The sequence below is a fragment of the Dendrobates tinctorius genome, unplaced genomic scaffold, assembly GCF_039654945.1.
Source record: "Dendrobates tinctorius isolate UK_male_01 unplaced genomic scaffold, ASM3965494v1 ptg000034l, whole genome shotgun sequence".
NCBI lineage: Eukaryota > Metazoa > Chordata > Amphibia > Anura > Dendrobatidae > Dendrobates > Dendrobates tinctorius.
The window spans coordinates 2,676,828-2,701,165 of record NW_027361702.1 but is presented as its reverse complement, the minus strand read 5'-3'; the positions used below and the strand labels follow the sequence as shown (position 1 = coordinate 2,701,165).

The 24,338-nt window shown below is 45.8% G+C and overlaps 1 protein-coding gene across 1 annotated transcript in view; it reads right to left on the bottom strand.

The window, feature by feature from the left end:
* Window positions 1–23,407, bottom strand: part of LOC141087481 (moesin) — a 110,295-nt gene extending 86,888 nt beyond the window's left edge. The window contains exon 1 of the mRNA XM_073573034.1: window positions 23,156–23,407. Coding sequence (XP_073429135.1) covers window positions 23,156–23,167 — 12 coding nt within the window. The 5' untranslated portion in view covers window positions 23,168–23,407. The remainder of the gene's footprint in view (window positions 1–23,155) is intronic.
* Window positions 23,408–24,338: the final 931 nt, after the last annotated feature.

The window sequence follows — 24,338 nt, the reverse complement described above, 5'->3', positions numbered from 1 at the left end:
CTTCAGTTTTTTTACAATCAGTCACAATCTGCCAGGTTTTAAAAAAAAAAACGGATCCTCAATTTTCTTTTGAGGATCCGTTTTTTTTCCCCATTGACTTCCATTAATGGCGGATTGTGACGGATTGCTGTCCGTTGCATCCGTTTTTTTTGAGGATCCGCCAAAAGTTGCTGTCCGTCACAATCTTCAAAGTTTTCAAAACGGAGCTTGCAACGTTTTTTTTTTTTTTCTGGCGGATCCTCCAGACACTGATTTAACCCGAAATTCTTTCTGGGTGCCGGACCAAAAAAAAAAAAAAAAAAATTCTCTCCCTCTCTCTCTCTAGGCTGCGATTCCTTTAAAATTCTTCATTTGTTGGATCCGTCAAAAAAACGGACAGGTGGCATCCGTTATCAGTACTAAAACGGATCCGCCATCCGTCCTTTTGGCGGATTTTGACTGATGCAAAAAACTGAAGTGTGAAAGAGGCCTTACATGAAATACGTATTTTAGACAAGAAAAAGAAATAGTTTTTATTTTTTGTAGACGTTTTGTTACCCAATTTGTCAGTTGGGAAATAAAAGATTTCTGGGGATCCTCCGTCTCCCCCCTTTTGATAATTGTTTACACTGTAACTGGAGAATGTATGGAGGTCCAAGTACAAGTGATAAAAGCCCACTACAGGGACTCTCTCTGCTGTGCCGGAGCGACCCAACAATCATGTCTACACTGCATAGTCCTACTGCACTAGGTGGCGCTGGCATGAAAGACAGAAGTGATAATAAACCGCTTCCATCTTCTCCTCAGGGTCCCCAGTTGTATCTGACAGTCAGGCACCTCACCTGCTCCTACGAGTTGGTAGGAGCTTTAAAGGGAACTGGACATGCCTCTGCCTGTGGGTGCTTAGGCTGGGTTCACATTCAGTTAGGGGGCAATGCGCTGACGGATCCCTTACATAGCGGCACTAACGCTATGGAACGGATCCGTTAACACACCCATTGCCCGCAATGATACTAACGCATGCAAAATATCGGCATGCGTTAGAAAGTATGCGTTAATTCATGACGCACCATCAAACGCTGCTTGCAGCGTTTTTGGGTGGGTTGAAGTAACGCACAGCGAACGGACCCGTTCGCTGTGCATAGAACTGTATGGGCTAACGCTCAGTAGCGCATGGTACCTGAGCGCAACCTAGTGTTAACGCATACCGTTAGCGCTAGGTCACTAAAGATGTAAAAAAATGACATCAGCGTTAGCGCATCCGTTAAACGGATGCCCTAATGCAATTTTATCCTAGCCTAAAGGAGAAACCTGTCACTTTTGGCAACAAGTAAGGGGAGAATGAGCAGGGGACCGCCTGTTCGAGTAGTCTCCAGCACTGTGAGCATTCTCCAGTGGTGGGAGCAAGCAATTCGCTTGCTTCCAGCCACATTACGACTAGATGTGTCCGGCATATAGGCTGAGCTCATCTAGTCTGCACATGACTGCATGAATGCAAATCACGTACCTGTGGTCACGCACCCGCCGCCACGATGAACCCTCACGTTTCACAGTACCCGTGAGAGGAATCCCAAGCACGCAGTCACATAGCCACAGAGTGACTGCAGACTTGTAGCATAACGCCGCACCCCTTTAACCCCTTTCCTACATTAGACGCACTATTCCGTCCATGTGACCTGGGACCTAACTCCCAAGGACGGAATAGTACGTCTAGCGCGATCAGCTGCGCTCACGGGGGGAGCGCAGCTGATCGGGTGTCAGCTGATTTATCACAGCTGACACCCGGCACTGTGTCAGGGGCGGTCACGGACTGCCCCCCCCCCACACACATTAACCCCCGGCACACTGCGATCAAACACAATCGCAGTGTGCCGGGGGTTTAGGGTAGCATCGGCAGGGAGGGGGGCTCCCTCCATGCTTCCCTGAGACCCCAGCAGCAGCGCGATGTGCAGAGCTGCTGCAGGTCCCCCCTTCCCTGCAGGTCCCCGGATTCAATATGGCGGCGGGGACCTTCAGGGGCCTGCAGGGAGCCGGCTTCCTCATGCCTGCAAAGCACCGGCATGAGGAAGCCTCCAAAACTGCCTGTGATGTGACAGATCTCTCACATGACAGTAGTGTCCCCCCCGGGAAAATGTAATAAAGTTAAAAAAAAAAAAAAAAAAGTAAAAATCACTAAAACAAATAAAAAAAAAAATATTCCCTAATAAATTCTTTTTTGAAAATAATAAAAATAAATAAAAAAGTACACATATTTGGTATCGCCGCGTCCGTAACAACGCACCCTATAAAACTGTCCCACTAGTTAACCCCTTTAGCGAGCCCCTTAAAAAATAAAAAACGAAGCAAAAAATAATGCTTTATCATCAGGGCTGTGGAGTCGGAGTTAGTTTTGGTTGGAGTCGGAAGAAATGTACCGACTCCAGCTTTAAAAAAATGTATTAATATTTCATAATTGAACTTTCATATGAATTTTATAAATGTTACTCAAATATATGTTCTATCAAACTATGAACAACAGTGATAAGCAGTTCTGCTGGAGATAGACATTTCTTACTTCTTGGGTGTCACTGTTCTCCACTGCCCTTATCTAATCTTATACTTGGTTAACCTCATGCTGCCCCAACCCCCCTACTTACAATGTATGAAACTGAAAGTGAAAATGTGTTGCAAATTCTTAGTAGTAAAGCTCCTCCTCTAGACTAGATCATACTAGGTGTGCGTCTTCCAAGCATCTCACAGCTGCCTGCTACTCAGAAGAGGAAGACTGTAAGAAGTATTATCCTTTCAACAAACTTTGCATCAGTTAACTGTGAGTACATGAGGAATAATAACAGTATTACTGACCACTATATCAGTTGTACGACCTGGCAATAATTTTGTACAATTGTTTTTAGGAAAAACAATTGTCATTTGGATTGTGAATGCAGAATTAAAAACCTGAGAATGTCAAAGAAGCATCACATTAAATCAGCTGTATTTGAACATTTCACCATCACTCAAGATAGAAAACATTATGTCTGTCAGTGTATGACAAATGATCCAGACGAAAACAAATGCTGTGAAGCCAAGATGAGTGCATATTCAGGCAAAGATAAAAATGCTCCTACCAGAGCTTCTAATCTAAAGAGACATTTACAGCGCTTTCATCCAGAAGTACTGAAAGCAGTGGATGAGAAAGACTGCATCCAAACCAATGAACCAGTGCCCAGCTCTTCCAACCAAACAAAGGAGCAGAGAACTTTGCAGCCATCAGTTGCAAGATATTTTGTCAGTGACAAAGTTACTGTGACAATGACAGTAGATACATTTAAAAAACAGATCATAGAGCTTGTTGTAAAGGATAGTGTGCCTATTTCATTATTTTCACGACCAGCTTTTATGTGTCTGAATGGGGAAATGGCCCGCAAGCTTGGTGTTTCTCTGGAGAGAGAGAGTATTAGAAAATTAGTAATCGAAGAAGCTTTTAAACAAAAGGAAGAACTTAAAAAAACTCTCAAGGGACGCTTTGTTTCTTAAAATGGATGCCTGCACACGTCACAGAGTGAACTATTTTGCCATCAATGTCCGATTTGTTTGTGACAAAAATGAAATAGTTACCAAGACATTGGCAGTAAAAGACACCAAAGCTCATCACACCAGTGAGTTTCTCCAGGTCTTGGTGGAAAAGGTTCTGCAAGACTATGAACTTAAAAAAGAGCAAGTTCTGTCGTAACTGACAATGCTTCAAATATGATAAGTACTATTAAGCTAATGAATGAGTAATGATGGTGACCAGCAGCTAGAAGAACATTCTGGGTCCACAGACACAGAAATGTTTGAAATAGAGGAACACAGTATTGTAACTGAGGAGCAAACTGAAGTTGCTTCAGATGAACAGCAACATGATAGTTTAGATGATCTTGTTGAAACTGTGTCAATATGTTTTCATTCATCACATGCGCTGTGTTGTGCATACGCTACAGCTGGCTATAAGAGACAGTCTGCAAGAAGGACATGCTGCTGCACTGATTGGCAAGGTGAGAAAATTGGCTACTGTTGCCAGAACCCCTAAAGTTGACTCAATTTTGAAGAGACGTGCTGGAAAAGGGGCAATTATTGATCAAGCCACACGATGGGGCAGTACTTACTTAATGATTCAGCGCTTGGTTGAACTGAAAACCTTTCTTGTAGACATGGCTAACCCTCAACTGACGCTAAATGAAAGTCAGTGGAATCAGGTGACTGAGCTGGAAAAATTGCTAGAGCACCCATTTACAGTGACTAAAAAATTACAAGCAGAGGACTTAACTCCAGGTATTTTCTTAAAGGAGTGGAAGAACCTGATGTTTCGCCTGTCCCAAAGAGGAGGGTTAATTGCAAGTGGCATTGCTACATCAATGAAACGGAGAGAGGAGCTACTATTACAAAATAACATTCTTTTGGCAGCTGTTATGTAGACCCAATGCATCGGATTCTTCTAGATGATCAACAGCTAAGTAAAGGAAAAGAAGCTGTGTTTGAAATAGCAGTAAGGATGAAAGGGTTGCAGAACAGTCAGGAGGAACAAGAAGAATTTGGTCGTCCTGTCACATCTTCACCCTCATCATCAACTGCTGAAGAATTTAATTTCGAAAAATATTTGGATCACAAGGACCGTGCAAAGCGTTCCCGCATAGAAGAGTCATCCCCATCAAGGAACACAGCCAGTACATTTCAGCAGAATTTTTCATGTGCACTAAGAGAAATTGAGAAATTTGACCGTTCATCAAAAATAACAGTGCAACAAGCGATTCCTCTGTATCCTGACATTGTCAGAGATGTTGCCCGAGTGGTTACTGCTTTGCCACCAACACAAGTTAGTGTAGAGAGGTTGTTCTCTGCTCTCAAAATAATTAGATCAGATTTGAGGGCATCCATGAAGGAGGATCTGACAGAGGCAATACTTTTTCTGAGGACAAATTTATAGATTTCTTCTTATTAACTGCATAAAAGTGTTTATTGCATATTTACTTACAGTTTAGAAAAGTTTATAAAAGTTATTTGCTATATTCTAATTGTATTCTAATAAATGTAGTTTTTGCTCTAAGTGGTCTGATTACTTATATGATGGTGAGAAACTGAATAAGCACGATGTTTAATATTTTACAACAGTAAATTTGTTATGAATTGGCCATTTATGAAGGAGTCGGAGCCTGATAAAATCCAGGAGTCGGAGTCGCAACTGTGGCTTACCGACTCCACAGCCCTGTTTATCATACCGCCGAACAAAAAGTGCAAGAACGCGCGATCAAAAAGACAGATATAAATAACCATGGTACCGCTGAAAACGTCATCTTGTCCCGCAAAAAACGAGCCGCCATACAGCGTCATCAGCGAAAAAATAAAAAGTTATAGCTCGCAGAATAAAGCGATGCAAAAATAATTTATATAAAATTGTTTTCATTGCATAAAAGCGCCAAAACATACAAAAATGACAAATGAGGTATCGCTGTAACCGTACTGACCCGAAGAATAAAAATAAAAATCAATTTTACCGCACGCGGAACGGTGTGAACGCACCCCCCCAAAAGAAATTCATGAAACGCTGGTTTTTGTTCATTCTGCGTCTCAAAAATCGGAATAAAAAGCGATCAAAAAATATCACGTGCCCGAAAATGGTAGCAATAAAAACGTCAACTCGTCCCGACAAAAATAAGTCCTCACATGACTCGGTGGGTCAAAATATGGAAAAATTATAGCTCTCAAAATGTGGTGATGCAAAAACTATTTTTACAATAAAAGCGTCTTAGCGTGTGACAGCTGCCAAATATAAAAACCCGCCATAAATAGTAAATCAAACCCCCCCGTTATCACCCCCTTAGGGAAAAATAATAAAAAAAAAAAAAAAATTATTTCCATTTTCTGGTCAGGGCTAGGGTTGGCGTTAGAATTGGGGGGTGTCCACTGTTTTGGTACATCAGGGGCTTTCCAAATGCGACATGGCGTCCGATCTCAATTCCAGCCAAAAAAGTCAAATGGCGCCGCTTCCCTTACGAGCTCTGCCATGCGCCCAAATACTGGTTTACCCCCCGCATATGGGGTATCAGCGTACTCAGGATAAATTGCACAATAACTTTTGGGGTCCTGTTACTCTTGGGAAAATAAAAATTGGGGGTGAAAAGATCATTTTTGTGGAAAAAATATGATTTTTTAATTGTACGGCTGTACGTTATAAACTTCTGTGAAGCCCTTGGGGGGTTCAAAGTGCTCACCACATATCTAGATAAGTTCCTTGGGGGGGGGGGGGGGGGGGTCTAGTTTCCAGGTACATCAGGTGCTCTCCAAACTTGACATGGCATTCGATCTGAATTCCAGCCAATTTTGCATTGAAAAAGTCTAACGGCGCTCCTTCCCTTCTGAGCTCTGCCATGCGCCCAAACAGTGGTTGCCCCCCCACATATCAGGTATCGGCGTACTCAGGACAAATTGCACAATAACTTTTCCAGTCCAATTTCTCCTGTTACCCTTGGTAAAATAAAAAAATTGAACCTGAAGTAATTTTTTTGGTGAGAAAAAAGTTAAATGTTCATTTTTTTAACATTCAAAAAATTCCTGTGAAGCACCTGAAGGGTTAATAAACTTATTGAATATGGTTTTGAGCACCTTGAGGGGTGCAGTTTTTAGAATGGTGTCACTTTTGGGTATTTTCTATCATATAGACCCATCAAAGTGACTTCAAATGTGATGTGGTCTGTAAAAATAAAATGGTGTTGCAAAAATGAGAAATCGTTGGTCAACTTTTAACCCTTATAACTTCCTAACAAAAAAAATTTTGGTTCCAAAATTGTGCTGATGTAAAGTAAACATGTGGTAAATGTTACTTAAGTTTTTTGTGTGCCGTATCTCTGATTTAAGAGCATAAAAATTCAAAGTTGGAAAATTGCGAAATTTTCAAAATTTTCGCCAAATTTCCGTTTTTTTTCACAAATAAACGCAAGATATATCAATGAAATTTTTACCACTAACATGAAGTACAATATGTCACGAGAAAAAAATGTCAGAATCACGGGGATCCATGGAAGCGTTTAAAAGTTATTACCTCAAAGGGACAGTGGTCAGAATTGTAAAAATCGGCCCGGTCATTAATGTGCAAACCACCCTTGGGAGTAAAGGGGTTAAACATACATGGCAGAAGCCATGCAGCATGTATCGGCTGCCAGCTTCCATTTCACCATGTCCTAAAGTTTACAACGGTCCAGGAATAAAGCCCAGTATGAAGTGCTGTAAATTTATGGCGGTCATAGAGCAATAACTACCTGCACCAAATGCATATTATTCATCTGTAATGTGGAGAACTCCCATCGCTTGCCAATATTAGACATAGGAATTCCTCCAATACTTGTGACCTCCAGGATAAACCTTTCGCTGGCCTGCAGCCAGAGATGCAGCTTTGATCCAACACTTCCGATGGTGGAGCAGCGATTATGCAAACATGCGATAATCAAGAGTAAATATTAGGCACATTATCTACTTTTCTAAGTAAATACGAAGGTGACAAAACAAAGATAGCCGACAGCAGAGGACTAGATGGCAGCGACGCGACTGAAAGCCGGGGAATGGCTCCACAAGCCCAGCTCCATCTGAACCACCCATCCTGAAGTGTGGGAGAAGAGATCACAAGACTGCTGAACACTCCACACAACGTCCAAAATACACAAAGGACGCCGCTACCGGCAGGGCTGTGGAGTCGGAGTCGTGGAGTCGGAGCTCATTTTGGTGGAGTCGGAGTTGGAGTCGGTATAAAATGGACCGACTCCTAAAATATATAATAAATTGGGTACAGTAATTCAATGCAGGATGTGCTGAATATTTTTTCATAGGAATTTGGGAAAGTTATGAAATGTCCTATAAATGGCTGTTCTATTCCTTATCTAAGGCTACATTCACACACAGCGTTTTTCCAGTGTTTTTTGAGGATACGTTTTTCAGCTGCAAAAGCTGATCATCTTTTTAAAAAAACTGCATCACCTGAAAGGTTTTTGAGCTCATAGATAATGTTTTCAATATCAAAAGCAGATAAGAAATCTGCTCTATCTATCCATTTATCCATATCTGTCTATCCATATCGTATCTGTACCAAAAAGAATGAAAACCGGGTAGTACACCAATATATATTCTGTTCTATCTTGATTATTGGATCATAAAAATGATTAAATGTCTGATGTTCACATTGTACTACAATAAATTTTTCACTTAAATATAAGCAATATGTGTGGGAGTCGGAGTCGGAGTTGGAGTCGGTGTAAGGGAAATTGAGGAGTCGGAGGTTTGGCTTACCGACTCCACAGCCCTGGCTACCGGAACACCGCCACACATCTCAGCTACTGCAGCCTTTATGGCGTCCCGTAGACATTATATGGAGCCGTCACACACTGCAAGCTCTGGACATGGCTTGTTACAAGATTGAACATCTGTGGGAATTTTTTCCAATTTTTCCAGAAATGCATTTGTGAGGACAGACACGGATGTTGGAGGAGAGGGCCGGGGGTGTAATCTCCGTTCTTGTTCATCCTAAGTGTTGGATGTAATGGTGGTCAGAGCGCTGAGTGGATCAATCACGTCATCCTATACTAATCTCGCCGAACCTTGCCTTACGGACCTCGCTTCGTGCACGCGGCACGGTCATGGGGAGCAGGAACCGGCCTCTCTCAAAATCTTCCAACAACGTTAGAAGTTACAGTTGTCCACAATGAGTCAGTATGCTGAAGAATGGAGATTTTTCTTCACTAAGGGGCCAAGTTTGATCCCCCAGAAACATCCCCATAGCATCATCCCTGCTTCACCAACCTGCACAGCCGGCACAACGCAGCCGTAACACTCTCCTGGCATTCATCAAACCCAGACGGATCCGACAGATGGAGAAGGGCTTGGTAAGTTCTGGGAGCACGTTCCCACTGCTCCAGTGCCCAGGACTTATGCCAACACATCCAGCAGACGGAAAAAGGAAATACACAAGTTACCTCCGCCAAACGATGGGTCTGCCGGTGGTGGACGACATTGATCCAATAGCTATCGTGCAGTGTATAGACAATTTGTTTAGGGAAATATCCCTTTAAGGAGAACTTGTGAGGTCTGACGCAGCTATATTACTAAACACTTGTTTCTTAAGCTGGGCATTGACATTAGATTGCCGTCAGCGCAACTCCTCTCACACCCAAAATGATCAGCCCCTGAAACTCCAATGCTGGATCCATCACAAGACACTTACCCAAAAATACATCCATTAGCAGAGAGTGCGCCATCTTTCGGGACATTTCAGACTTAAACACATGTAAATAAGGGCCAGAAATCATTTATAATTGGTATTTAAAAAAAATAAAACGGCATTGTTTCCTTCTATAGGCTCTGCATTGTGCTGTCTATTGATGGGTGCAGAATGACGCAACTGAGAATCTGTCAGTCAGCTCAATACGTTGGTCAGATGATGAGCCTGGAACTATTATCTGTCTGAGTTAATTTAATGACCACAGACCACAAAGTTGAATGTGAAGAAAAATAAAAAGCCTGTAAAAGCCAAACGGTGCAACATTTTTAATGGATCAAATTTGCAAGTGATTTTTAGCCACAAATATCTATATAATTAAACAGGTGATGGGTAGATGGGCCATGCATCTGTTTCCAGTATATATAAAGGGTTTGCCAGGGAACAACATTGAATGGAGCTCCACAATGTGTAACCCCTCTTACACCGGTTAGAGCTTGCACCAGGTTCAGGACAGGACATTTTGGGAATGTGTGACATGAGCGTGCAACCATGCAAATCTCCAGTACAAAGTCCCCACATAGCGCCATATACAACCTCCGACTTCTCCAGAAAGTGGAAGTTAAAGATCTGTCATTCACTGAAGCGTTAAACGTATTCTTCACACAGCAAAACATTAATACCATGAGCGAGCTGGAAGGCTGCACAAGAGGCGGCACAGAAGCCAAGTCGCTTTCGTCACCATTAGAATCCAGAAATGGGGAAAAAAAAAATAACCAAATCTAAGCTGCCAAGGAAAAGCAATGGGGCCTTACCCAAAATTACAAGCTATCTCCTGTCCATAGGGGACGTCGTCATGATCTCCAGGAGTCTGAACTGCAAGACCCTCTATCATCCAGAGAGCGGGACTCCCAGACCCCAGAGAGGTCCCGCAGTCCCATTTCACGTGGCGCAGGGGACACATGCTCGGTTTCCGCTCCATTCACTGACCATGGGACTGCTGGAAAGAGCCGAGCGCTGTACTCTGGAAGTCCCATGGGCAAGTAAAGTGTAGCCAGAGCAAGCGCCCCCCCCGCTCCAGTCAGGATGAGGTCTGGTGTTCTGGTAGGTCCCACAAGCCTATAGATAGGGGATAGCACGTGTTTTTAAAAACCCCTTTAATTTACACGTCATATGTACCAATACAGCTTAAATCTTTCAGCCCAGCTGGATGCACAAAGCTTCTGCTGCATTATTTGACATAACAGCGAGAGCCAGAAATGGAGAAGGGGACATTATCACCCCACAACATATCGGGGTGAAGCGACCCAGCCATCCAGCCAAAAGGAGGCGCAGGGGAGTGTCTAACATTTACAGCAAGATGCACCAAATGTATCACACAGCACGCTCCAGTGTGATCAAACCTCACCAAATTCCTGTCGTCTAAATATAAAGGGGTTTTCTAAAAGTCCCTTATCCCTAGTGCACAACGAACGAATCACTGAGTCGCCCCGTACGGTGCTGCGTACAGCTGCATTGGAAAGATCAGCGTCTTAGCTTTCCAATAAGGACACCCTGAAGGCACAGATTTCTCCATTGGCGGGATCCTCTGCCGTAAGGATACCCTGAAGACAGATTTTTCCATAAAGTCTATGGGCCGGAATATAGGACAAGCAATATGGCTAAAACTTTGCCAAAATATTGAATTAAATTCTATATGAAGCATTAGCAGCAATGTATACATGGCCAACTCTGTGGGCCATTTTGCTTGGTCGGATCTCAGAGCACCCAATGCAGACAAGCCTCAGATGTAACTAGGTTTTGTAAATTGTGGGAGTTTCCTTTTTCCTAGGTCTAAAATAACTAAAGGACGAGCGCCTGTATAAACGCATGCACTACAGTCAGAGCTACGGAAAGAGCGCCTGTATAAAATATATTTACTACAGTCAGAGCTATGGAACGAGCGCCTCTATAAACGCATGCACTACAGTCAGAGCTACACATGTACTACAGTCAGATTTACAGAACGAGTGCCTGTATAAATGCATGTATTACAGTCAGCTACGAAACGAGCGCCTGTATAAACGCATATACTACAGTCAGAGCTACAGAAAGAGCGCCTGTATAAAATATATTTACTACAGTCAGAGCGCCTGTATAAACGCATGCACTACAGTCAGAGCTACACATGTACTACAGTCAGATCTACAGAACGAGTGCCTGTATAAATGCATGTATTACAGTCAGCTACGAAACGAGCGCCTGTATAAACGCATATACTACAGTCAGAGCTACAGAAAGAGCACCTGTATAAAATATATTTACTACAGTCAGAGTGCCTGTATAAACGCATGCACTACAGTCAGAGCTACACATGTACTACAGTCAGATCTACAGAACGAGTGCCTGTATAAATGCATGTATTACAGTCAGCTACGAAACGAGCGCCTGTATAAACGCATATACTACAGTCAGAGCTACAGAAAGAGCGCCTGTATAAAATATATTTACTACAGTCAGAGCGCCTGTATAAACGCATGTACTACAGTCAGAGCTACACATGTACTACAGAACGAGTGCCTGTATAAATGCATGTATTACAGTCAGAGCTACGAAACGAGCGCCTGAATAAACGCATATACTACAGGTCAGAGCTATGGAAAGAGCGCCTGTATAAAATATATTTACTACAGTCAGAGCTATGGAACGAGCTCCTCTATAAACGCATGCACTACAGTCAGATCTACAGAACGAGTGCCTGTATAAATGCATGTATTACAGTCAGAGCTACGAAACGAGCGCCTGAATAAACGCATATACTACAGTCAGAGCTACGGAAAGAGCGCCTGTATAAAATATATTTACTACAGTCAGAGCGCCTGTATAAACGCATGCACTACAGTCAGAGCTACGGAAAGAGCACCTGTATAAAATTTACTACAGTCAGAGCGCCTGTATAAACGCATGCACTACAGTGAGAGCTACGGAAAGAGCGCCTGTATAAAATATATTTACTACAGTCAGAGCGCCTGTATAAACGCATGCACTACAGTCAGAGCTACGGAAAGAGCACCTGTATAAAATATATTTACTACAGTCAGAGCGCCTGTATAAACGCATATACTACAGTCAGAGCTACGGAAAGAGCGCCTGTATAAAATATATTTACTACAGTCAGAGCGCCTGTATAAACGCATGCACTACAGTCAGAGCTACGGAAAGAGCACCTGTATAAAATATATTTACTACAGTCAGAGCGCCTGTATAAACGCATATACTACAGTCAGAGCTACGGAAAGAGCGCCTGTATAAAATATATTTACTACAGTCAGAGCTATGGAACGAGCGCCTCTATAAACGCATGCACTACAGTCAGAGCTACACATGTACTACAGTCAGATCTACAGAACGAGTGCCTGTATAAATGCATGTATTACAGTCAGCTACGAAACGAGCGCCTGTATAAACGCATATACTACAGTCAGAGCTACAGAAAGAGCGCCTGTATAAAATATATTTACTACAGTCAGAGCTATGGAACGAGCGCCTCTATAAACGCATGCACTACAGTCAGAGCTACACATGTACTACAGTCAGATCTACAGAACGAGTGCCTGTATAAATGCATGTATTACAGTCAGAGCTACGAAACGAGCGCCTGAATAAACGCATATACTACAGTCAGAGCTACGGAAAGAGCGCCTGTATAAAATATATTTACTACAGTCAGAGCGCCTGTATAAACGCATGCACTACAGTCAGAGCTACGGAAAGAGCACCTGTATAAAATATATTTACTACAGTCAGAGCGCCTGTATAAACGCATATACTACAGTCAGAGCTACGGAAAGAGCGCCTGTATAAAATATATTTACTACAGTCAGAGCTATGGAACGAGCGCCTCTATAAACGCATGCACTACAGTCAGAGCTACACATGTACTACAGTCAGATCTACAGAATGAGTGCCTGTATAAATACATGTATTACAGTCAGCTACGAAACGAGCGCCTGTATAAACGCATATACTACAGTCAGAGCTACAGAAAGAGCGCCTGTATAAAATATATTTACTACAGTCAGAGCGCCTGTATAAACGCATGCACTACAGTCAGAGCTACACATGTACTACAGAACGAGTGCCTGTATAAATGCATGTATTACAGTCAGAGCTACGAAACGAGCGCCTGAATAAACGCATATACTACAGGTCAGAGCTATGGAAAGAGCGCCTGTATAAAATATATTTACTACAGTCAGAGCTATGGAACGAGCGCCTCTATAAACGCATGCACTACAGTCAGAGCTACACATGTACTACAGTCAGATCTACAGAACGAGTGCCTGTATAAATGCATGTATTACAGTCAGCTACGAAACGAGCGCCTGAATAAACGCATATACTACAGTCAGAGCTACGGAAAGAGCGCCTGTATAAAATATATTTACTACAGTCAGAGCGCCTGTATAAACGCATGCACTACAGTCAGAGCTACACATGTACTACAGTCAGATCTACAGAACGAGTGCCTGTATAAATGCATGTATTACAGTCAGAGCTACGAAACGAGCGCCTGTATAAAATATATTTACTACAGAGCGCCTGTATAAACGCATGCACTACAGTCAGAGCTACACATGTACTACAGAACGAGTGCCTGTATAAATGCATGTATTACAGTCAGAGCTACGAAACGAGCACCTGTATAAACGCATATACTACAGTCAGAGCTACAGAAAGAGCGCCTGTATAAAATATATTTACTACAGTCAGAGCTATGGAACGAGCGCCTCTATAAACACATGCACTACAGTCAGATCTACAGAACGAGTGCCTGTATAAATGCATGTATTACAGTCAGCTACGAAACGTGTATACACGCATATACTACAGTCAGAAATACAAAACGAGCGTTTGTATAAAATATATCTACTACAGTCAGAGCTACATAACCAGCGCCTGAATAAACGCATGTACTGCAGTCAGAGCTACGGAATGAGCGTCTGATGAAGCAATGTGTGAAACGTGCCTTGGAGTGTGGGGCAGCAGTGTCAACACACACAGCATGAATCCTAGTTAGTATATATAGCCTTTTTGTCTACTTTCATGGAGATTTCATGCGGCCAGTAATCTAAATCTAACGATTAGCACCTTATTATACACAACCAACACTATATATGGACCAACTAAATTATCATAACATTATAATGAAATTCTTACACTTGCGGATAGAGATATATAAAAAATAACCGCAAGTTTTGCAACCTTGGCATACTCACCATATATACATTTTTGATCTACTCCCTGATCATATTATAAACAGATGTGTGCGACAGCCTGCTTCCCCTGTTTTTAAATTGGTTGTTATGTTCTGTCTTTGATTTTAGTATGATATGCTTGGTATCTCTAATAAAAAATTGACAAGATCTATATATTTGTCTTCATTTACTTCATATATTATTTTCTGTTGATGTGACTATTCTTGGTTAAATAGTACTTTTTGCCTACATGAACACCATATAGTAAGATATTTATATTAGATTACTAGAATTACTCCTCAATTTTGGTTTATAGCCTGTATCACGCATTTACTACAGCCAGAGCTACAGAAGGAGCGCCTGTATAAATATATTTACTACAGTTGGAGCTTTGTGACCCATGAACGATAACTTTCCTATGTGCCAACATATGCACAGCCATGCTTCTCTGCTCCAGATCCATTAGCAGCTCACAGATCACTGATCGGCACCTTTAACGGCTCTCTACAGTTCCCGTTCTGCTGCGAGGCCGGATACAGGCGTGGCAGGATTTACCAGTATTACTCATAGCCACCACTTGACGAGTCACTGGTGAAACCCCCCAGCTCATACTGAACCAAAGCTTACACAGAAATCGAGAAGGCCACTGGACAAATCTGAACCCAGATTATTCTGTCCCAGTGATTCATTTCCTTTGTATTTAGTCTACTGCCCATAATCATGAGGCTGGCGCTGGCCCACAGCTTCCCTAGTGACGTGTGCGCTGCCCACATGAGGGATGCCAGTGTCAGTTTAGGACGAGGACCTCCTTACGGGATCTGCAGCCGCCTGGTGAGGCTTCATGTCAGTGCTGCCTGCATCATGCGACCTGCACAGGATGTGACTCTGGTTTCTCAAGATTTGCAGTAGCTAAACTCTTCAACTGCTGAAGAAGTCGGACAATGTCACTGCCCCCACTGCACACGATGACACTTCCTTCCGCCAAGATGTAGCTGGGTAGACAATGCTTTCTATGGCAGGAAGTGAAGGCCGCACAGTGGAACATCTGTCCTATGTAAAAGTGTTTCATGAATAGATCCACAAACTGCAATACATAAAATAATCAGAAGTTCGGCTGGAGCCAAGGAGCCTCTGCCGGGGGTCTATGCCGGGAGCCTCTGCTCGCTCTCGGGCAAGTCCCCTGCTGCGGGTGATTGCATTTAGAGCAAAGGCCAAACCTTGTTTCAGCTTGATGTCAGCATTTTTGGCTAGTTTTCTATTAAGCTTTAAGCCTGTCAAGTTTGTACATGACTGTACAGCGTGAAGCTGGCTGCAGACTGGAAATTAGTTACTAGGAAGTCTATGCAACAAAGTTATCTCCTCTACCCTGGGAAAAGAAGTGATCCCAGGAAGTGCCAGAAGTGGACAAACAGCCGCCTCATACTCAAAAGGTGCAATCATAGCAGGCCAGAATGACAATCTAAGGCTATGTTCACACGTTGCGCTTTTTTCCCCAGGAAAAACATGCGCTCTTGGCAGCAGAGAAGCTACGTGTGAACATAGCCTAAGGCTAGGTGCACACGTTGCGGATTCCGCTGCGGGTTTTTCCGCGTGGAAACACAGGTAAAACCACAGGTAAAGTGACCTGCGGTTTGGTCTGCGGTTTTGCCCTGCGGTTTCACACCTCTACTATGGTAAAGGTATGAAACCGCTGCAAAATCCACACAAACAATTGACATGCTGCGGTTGGTAAACCGCCGCAAAACCGCGCGGAAAAATCTGCACCGTCAGCACAGCGTTTTTGAAACCCCATAGGGTTTCATTGTACTGTACATGGTCAGCGGAACTGCTGCGTTTCCGCAGGGCCAAAACCGCTGCGGAAATGCAGCAGAATCCGCAACGTGTGCACATAGCCTTAAGGTAGAGACCAGTATTAGCTTTATCAGCTGTTATATGTTAAAACTTTTTTTTTTTTTTTTTTTAAATGAAGGGCTCACATTTCCATAAGTGTAGGCATTTAGCATCCATCTGCTTACAATACTTCACACCAAGGAGATATAGATATATCTGGCAAAAACTAAGAGACCACTGCACAGTTTTATAAACATCAGCTTCTCTACATGTCTGACAGCCATTCCAGTGTCAGTTGAATTCCAACCAAAGAACACCTCATTCTACTAAGGCTATGTGCCCACGTATGCAGAAAATTTCTGCATGAAAACTGGACTCCTTTCCAGAAAACGTGCGTTTTTTTTCTGCGTTTTCCCGTTTTTGATGTGTTTTTTTCCATGCGTCCCCAATCTCATAGAAAATAGCTAAAAACGTGGACTTTTCTGCAAAATTAATGAGCATGCTGCGTTTACCGCAATGCGCTTTTTTCGAGGAAAAAAACATATCAATATGCACAAAAAGGGCAGAATGCATTAAAATGAATGGGATGCTTCTTTTAAGCGTTTTTTGCCGGTAAAAACGCTTACTTATGTGCTTCTGATTAGGTGATCGCCTGATCCAAATCTTATTTAACAAAGGAAAGTATAAAAAACCCTGCTGTGGTGTTCACAATCCTCTTGCAATAGGACAAGCTGGATGGCAAAATAAGTGCTAGTAATACCCCAAAAGTAATAGGAAAGAAAAAATTACTTTTAACCATGCCAAAGGAGTTGAAAAGAAAGGTCTTGAGTGAGGAAAAGAAGGGCTCAATTCTGGCTTTACTAGCAGAGGGATACAGTGAGCATCATGTTGCCTCCATCCTTAAAATTTCTGAGATGGCAGTCCATTACAACAAGGTCAAGCAGCAGACACTGGGGACATAAAGCTACAGACAGGCAGAGGATGAAAATGACTCTTCACTGACCGGGATGACCATCATTTTATTGAAATACTCAGTGTCTTGCACCCACTGTGAAATTTGGTGGAGGATCGGTGATGATCTGGGGATGCTTCAGCAAGGCTGGAATTGGGCAGGTTAATTTTTGCGAAGGACATATGAATCAAGCCGCATACAAGGTTATCCTGGAAAAACAGTTGATTCCTTCTGCTGAGGCAATGTTCCACAACTCTGAGGACTGGTTTTTCCAGCAGGACAATGCGCCATGCCACACAGCTAGGTCAATCAATGTGTGGATGAAGGACCTCCACATCAAATCCCTGTCATGGGCAGCCCAATCTACAGACCTGAACCCCATTGAAAACCTCTGGAATGTAATCATGAGGAAGATGGATAGTCACAAGCCATCAAACAAAGAAGAGATGCTTACATTTTTGCCCCAGAAGCAGTGTGAAAGACTGGTGGAAAGCATGCCAAGACGCATGAAAGCTGTGATTAAAAATCATAGTTAGTCCACAAAATATTGATTTATGAACTCTTTCTGAGTTAAAACATTAGTATTGTTGTTTCTAAATGATTATGAACTTGTTTTATTTGACATCTGCAAGCACTGCATTTTTTTGTTACTTTGACCATGTCTCATTTTCTGAAAATAAATACAAAATTTAGTGCTTGGAAATTCAGAGACATGTTGTCAGTAGTTTATAGAATAAAAGAGCACATTTTACTCACAAATATACCTATAAAGAGAAAAATTAGGCAAAATGAATTTTGCAGTGGTCTCTTAATTCTTGCCAGAGCAGTATATACACACCCCTAAGCAGAAGCCAGTAGGAGTAAAATGCTCAATGTATAACATGGTGTAACAAGTAACTTAAACAGAACAGCAGGACAGAACTTTGTTTCATTATAAACACATTTGCTGCAGCTCTCACAGCTCTGCTGTATTGTATCACTGGCCGCCTGTGAGCTGAAGCTGAGAGGAGCCTACAGATGTGTCATGTACAACCACACAGCTATGAAGTGAGATCAGGAGAGCAGACTGTCAGTCATTACATGCCTCACACTGTTAACTCCACCTATTTAAAATATGCTCTAGAGGCAGAGTCTCATCCAGATCTATATCTGGGCCACAGCACTGAACAGATCAGTTATATAAAAGAAAAATGTGGATTTCTCTGGAATAAAACATCAGATCGCAGATATCAAGGTGTCCTGTTCTTCAGCTTCCAATGACCTGCGTGCCCCTATAGACTGCTCAGGAGGGCTCATCCTACTGACTGATTCCCTATAAATCTGTCAGGACGCCTTTGGCCTCATCTGCCCTTTTAAAGATATCCCACTTTTTAGAAAAATGGCAAGTTTAAAATAAGTCATTTTTTTTCGTTTGCATAACGGACATGCATCAAAACTTGATACTTTCTCCAGCAAAAAAATACACAAATAACTTAATAAAACTCTTATTGCTTAGGCCTAAGTAAATAGCTCCATATGTCTTGAGTAGTTTATTTTAAGCATTTCTTAAATCCTTTAGAAAGGCTTAAGGGAAAAAACATGAAGAATAAACCTCCCAGATGCTGTATTTTAAGGGGGGCGAATAGGAAAGGGAAGAACCCAGCATAAACCCAAAGAATGTTTCAAGAAGAAAAATGCAGTGGGGTGGTTACAGGGACCCCGTCACATAAAAAAAAAAAACACTATTAACCAACAGATATGGGGATAATCTGCAGATTTATAGCATTCTGAACCTGCCCGGTACCTGCACTTAGAACCCCGCTGCCGGTAGAAAATTAACTTTTTTCCTCCCGGCAGTGTTCGGCACTCAGTCACAGGGGTGGTACAGTGATGATCAGTGTAGAGAAGCGGCTGTAACTGTACTCTTATTTCTCACATATACTTTTTTGGATCCAGAAATGTACAACATGCTGGGTGGTGGACTGATCCCAGAGATATTGCCATTTCTTCCAACATTATTGCGTGCCGACACTACTGATGAGCAACTGCACAAGTAACGTCCGCAGTGACCGCCAACGTAAGGTGCAGACTGTCCCTCCATCATGCTCTTCAATACACAGTGCAGACCCATCCAGTGCAACCGCCTCCTTCCCGAAATCCACATTCTTACTTTACATGAAAAGCAGCCGGGGGATGGACAAGAGATGGGCGAAACGTCTGCGTCCAATCTGCAGTGTGTGCGTTAGGCTACTTTCACACATCAGTTTTTTGCCGTCAGGCAGGATCCGGCTATTTTTAGAAAAAACGGATCCGGCATAAATTTTGGAGAACTGTAGAAACGGATCCGTTTTTTGCTGGATCCGTCTAGCAGGTTATATCTGTTCCTGGGGGCTGGCCAATTGGATCTGAGCATGCGCAGACTTAAAAAAACGGATCCGGTGGCTGGATCCGTCTTTTTCTGGATCCGGCGCATTCCGGCGCCCATAGACTTTCATTGTAGCAAAAAGCAGGAAGCGCCGGATCCGGCGCTTACGGCTTTTTCGCCGGAGACAAAAAACGTTACAGTAGCCGTTTTTTCCAGACGCCGGAATGAGACAAGTTGCCGGATCCGGCAAAAAACAGATGAAACGCAATGCCATCCAGCACGATCCGGCGCTAATGCAAGTCAATGGGGAAAAACTGGATCCGGCATTGCATTTTGCCGGATCCGGTTTTACAAAAAAAAGCCGGATCGCGCCTGACGGCAAAAAAATGATGTGTGAAAGAGGCCTTACCCCTTACTCTAGGCCCTGGCAGCAACGAGCAAGGAAGCACAGATTTAGCTTCACTTTGCGTTACGAGTGGGACTTCTCACTTCATGGAAACAGACGAGGTCCTCACTGAATGGATCTATTCAGTGAACTCTCATGAACATCGGTGGGTGTACAAATGCCATCTTTGTCACTTGTAGAAGGCCGAAGAACTATAAAGAAGAAAGAGCAAACCAAGTCATCCTTCTGTAACGGTCAATATTTTACTACTGGAAGAGTTTGGTGAGACGTAAAACAAATGTAATCATTGACCTCATCACAAACTCACAGCCATGTATTATAGCGGAGAAGGCCCCCACCGAGCAGAGCAGGAATGAGGACACAAGGAGTTAACAGCGGTCACTTCCTGCCGCTCATACACCCTGAGTCACACACCCAAGGAAGTTGCTTGAACTTCTAGAAAAGAGGGGGAGAGTCTCCAGCAGAGTACAGACCACCATCCTCACCACCACACCCTGCTGTCCACATGGCAAGCACCGCAGCAACAGGAATCTCTGGGATCCGTCAAGGACTGAAGCCTCCATCAGCATGGCCGACAACGAGGAGGCAGGTAACATCTGTGGCTGCCCCCCAGGAACCGAGTGCACCCACACACGGTGCGAGCCTTCAGGTTGGGGCTGTAACATGGACACTAAGTAGTCAAACTACGGCCCCGGACCACCAGCTACTATAAGAGGAGATACATATACTCTCTGCAAGAACAGAAGATCACGACTCTTCACAGCTACTACTGTCACGTGCATCAGCATGGCAGCACGTGGAGTCCATGTGAATGGGGACGAGAACAGGTGCAGCAGCACGCGTCCGCCTGGTGGCTGTGATGATGTGTGCGTCCATCTTACATATGGAAAATGCATAGAGTTCAGTAGATCTGGACCACACTCCGCACCAGTCCTGGGTATATATCAGCACGAGCAATGTAGGCCACGACTACACGTTACACATCCCTGTGCCATCACCTCCATCCTAGTCATACAGAGTACTGTATGGATGATCACTTGTACCAAGCATACATACACAGCAGGACTCGGAGCGTCACCATAGGACTAGTACACCATCATTGCTACGGGTTGTGTACATTACCGTCGCTATAAGTTGTGTGGAGCACTGTAACTATGGGCCATGCTCCCCACCATCACTACTGGCCACCTGTACCGCCATCACTTCGGGTACACACCGCTGTCACTACAGGTTGTGTAGACACTACGGATGGGGCGCTCCGCCATCACTGTAGGTTGTGTATACATCCATCCCTGGGTTGGACGTGACTCCATCACTATGAATGGTACGCGCTGTCATAGCTACAGATTGAGCATGCTGCCATCACTATGGATGGGACACGCCGCAGTCACTACGGGTAATGTATACCGCCATTAATACAGATGGGACACCTGGTCCGTCACTTGCGTAGACCAATATCCCACTCTTTGGCACTGAGTGGCTGGTAGAACATGATGGGCAATGGTGGGTGAAGCCCTGGCAAAGGGGGGGGGGGAATGTATATGGCAATGGAGGGTGAATGTATCTGGCAGGGGTGGGTGAAGCCCTGGCACGGGGGGGGGGGATGTATCTGGCAGGGGTGGGTGAAGCCCTGGCACGGGGGGGGGGGATGTATCTGGCAGGGGCGGGTGAAGCCCTGGCACGGGGGGGGGGGATGTATCTGGCAGGGGCGGGTGAAGCCCTGGCACGGGGGGGGGGGGGGGGATGTATCTGGCAGGGGTGGGTGAAGCCCTGGCACGGGGGGGATGTATCTGGCAGGGGTGGGTGAAGCCCTGGCACGGGGGGGGGGGGGGGAGGTACCTGGCAGGGGTGGGTGAAGCCCTGGCACAGGGGGGGGGGATGTATCTGGCAGGGGTGGGTGAAGCCCTGGCACAGGGGGGGGGGGGAATGTATCTGGCAGGGGTGGGTGAAGCCCTGGCACGGGGGGGGGGGGGGGGATGTATCTGGCAGGGGTGGGTGAAGCCCTGGCACGGGGGGGGGGGATGTATCTGGCAGGGGTGGGTGAAGCCCTGGCACGGGGGGGGGGGATGTATCTGGCAGGGGTGGGTGAAGCCCTGGCACGGGGGGGCGGGATGTATCTGGCAGGGGTGGGTGAAGCCCTGGCACGGGGGGGCGGGATGTATCTGGCAGGGGTGGGTGAAGCCCTGGCACGGGGGGGCGGGATGTATCTGGCAGGGGTGGGTGAAGCCCTGGCACGGGGGGGCGGGATGTATCTGGCAGGGGTGGGTGAAGCCCTGGCACGGGGGTGGGGGGGTGGAGGTATCTGGCAGGGGCGGGGGATGTACCTGGCAGGGGTGGGTGAAGCCCTGGCACAGGGGGGGGATGTATCTGGCAGGGGTGGGTGAAGCCCTGGCACGGGGGGGGGGGGGATGTATCTGGCAGGGGTGGGTGAAGCCCTGGCACGGGGGGGGGGGGATGTATCTGGCAGGGGTGGGTGAAGCCCTGGCACGGGGGGGGGGGGGGATGTATCTGGCAGGGGTGGGTGAAGCCCTGGCACGGGGGGGGGGGATGTATCTGGCAGGGGTGGGTGAAGCCCTGGCACGGGGGGGGATGTATCTGGCAGGGGTGGGTGAAGCCCTGGCACGGGGGGGCGGGATGTATCTGGCAGGGGTGGGTGAAGCCCTGGCACGGGGGGGCGGGATGTATCTGGCAGGGGTGGGTGAAGCCCTGGCACGGGGGGGGGGATGTATCTGGCAGGGGTGGGTGAAGCCCTGGCACGGGGGGGGGGATGTGTCTGGCAGGGGTGGGTGAAGCCCTGGCACAGGGGGGGGGGGGATGTATCTGGCAGGGGTGGGTGAAGCCCTGGCACGGGGGGGGGATGTGTCTGGCAGGGGTGGGTGAAGCCCTGGCACAGGGGGGGGGATGTATCTGGCAGGGGTGGGTGAAGCCCTGGCACGGGGGGGGATGTATCTGGCAGGGGTGGGTGAAGCCCTGGCACGGGGGGGGGGGGATGTGTCTGGCAGGGGTGGGTGAAGCCCTGGCACGGGGGGGGGATGTGTCTGGCAGGGGTGGGTGAAGCTCTGGCACAGAGGAGGATGTATCTGGCAGCGGTGGCGCCCCCCCGGGCTCAGCACAGTCGGGCGGTATGCCGCTGTATACTGGGGGCAATGAGAGGAGGGAAACTTTCCCCGGAGCAGTCAGCACTCACAGTTTTTGGCATGTTGGCGGCGGTCTCTCGTGTCACTCGTCCCTGGCAGCAGTTATCGGCTTCTCTCCATACAGCTCGGGCGGAGATGCGGGAAGGCTGAGCCGGGATAACGCGCGGTAACAATGAGCAGCTTCTGCTAACGGAACAGCGAAGTCTCTGGTGTAACCACACCCAGGGAAATGAGAGCGGCACATAGCGGGGCTCAGTGACCCCGCCCCGTGCCGCCAGGACACGCCTCTTTCCGCCAGGACACGCCTCTCACCACAGGCGGGCGCGCTCACGCTCCCCTCATTCTCTGCCGCTGTGTTCGCTGCTCGCTCACAAATCACTACCGCGGGGCGGCAGCCGGCCACTCGTGAGGAGACAGCGGAGGAGCAGGGCCCCGCCACGCTGCGCCGTCTCCTCAGGGCTCCCAGTGTGTGACCTCACTGTGCTCCGCACGTCGGTCCCTCTGCAGTAACTCAGGCTGTTATCTGGGTTTTCTTTAGCGTCACATTCATAGAAAAAGTAAGAAAACCGCTCTTTTTTATGTCCAGCTCCACAGGGTCTTCACACTGCGTTTTTGATGCGTGTTTGAAAGGGTGAAACAGAAACCCCATAAGGCTGAGTTCACACGTGGTGTTTTTTTCGCGTTTCCGTGGCGGTTTTAACCGCGAAAACGCGAAAAATAAGCATCCCATGCATTCCTATGGGATTCCGCAATGCTGTGCTAATGCTGCAGTTTTTACCGCGGCGGAATCGCTTCGCGGTAAAAACCGCAGCATGCTCATTAATTTGCGGAATCGCGGCGATCCCGCACCCATAGGAATGCATTGTTCCGCTTACTTCCTGCATGTGGCTGTGCACACCATGCGGAAAGTAAGCAGAACAATTGCGGATGGTACCCATGGTCCGGAGGTGAGGAGACTGTCCTCCGGGCTTTGGGTACCATATCCCTGTAAAAAACAGAATTTAAAATAAAAAATATTGTTATTCTCACCTTCCGAAGTCCCGCGCAGCCTTCCTGCCTCTCTCCACGCTCTCGTTCCCAGTAATCCTTTGCGAAAATGCTCGCGATGACGTCCCTTCTCGCAGGATCGCGAAGTCCCGCGGTCATTCGCGCGACGTCATCGCGAATTACCGCGAGACGTCGCGATCCCGCGAGAACTGACGTCATCACGGGCATTTTCGCAAAGGATTACTG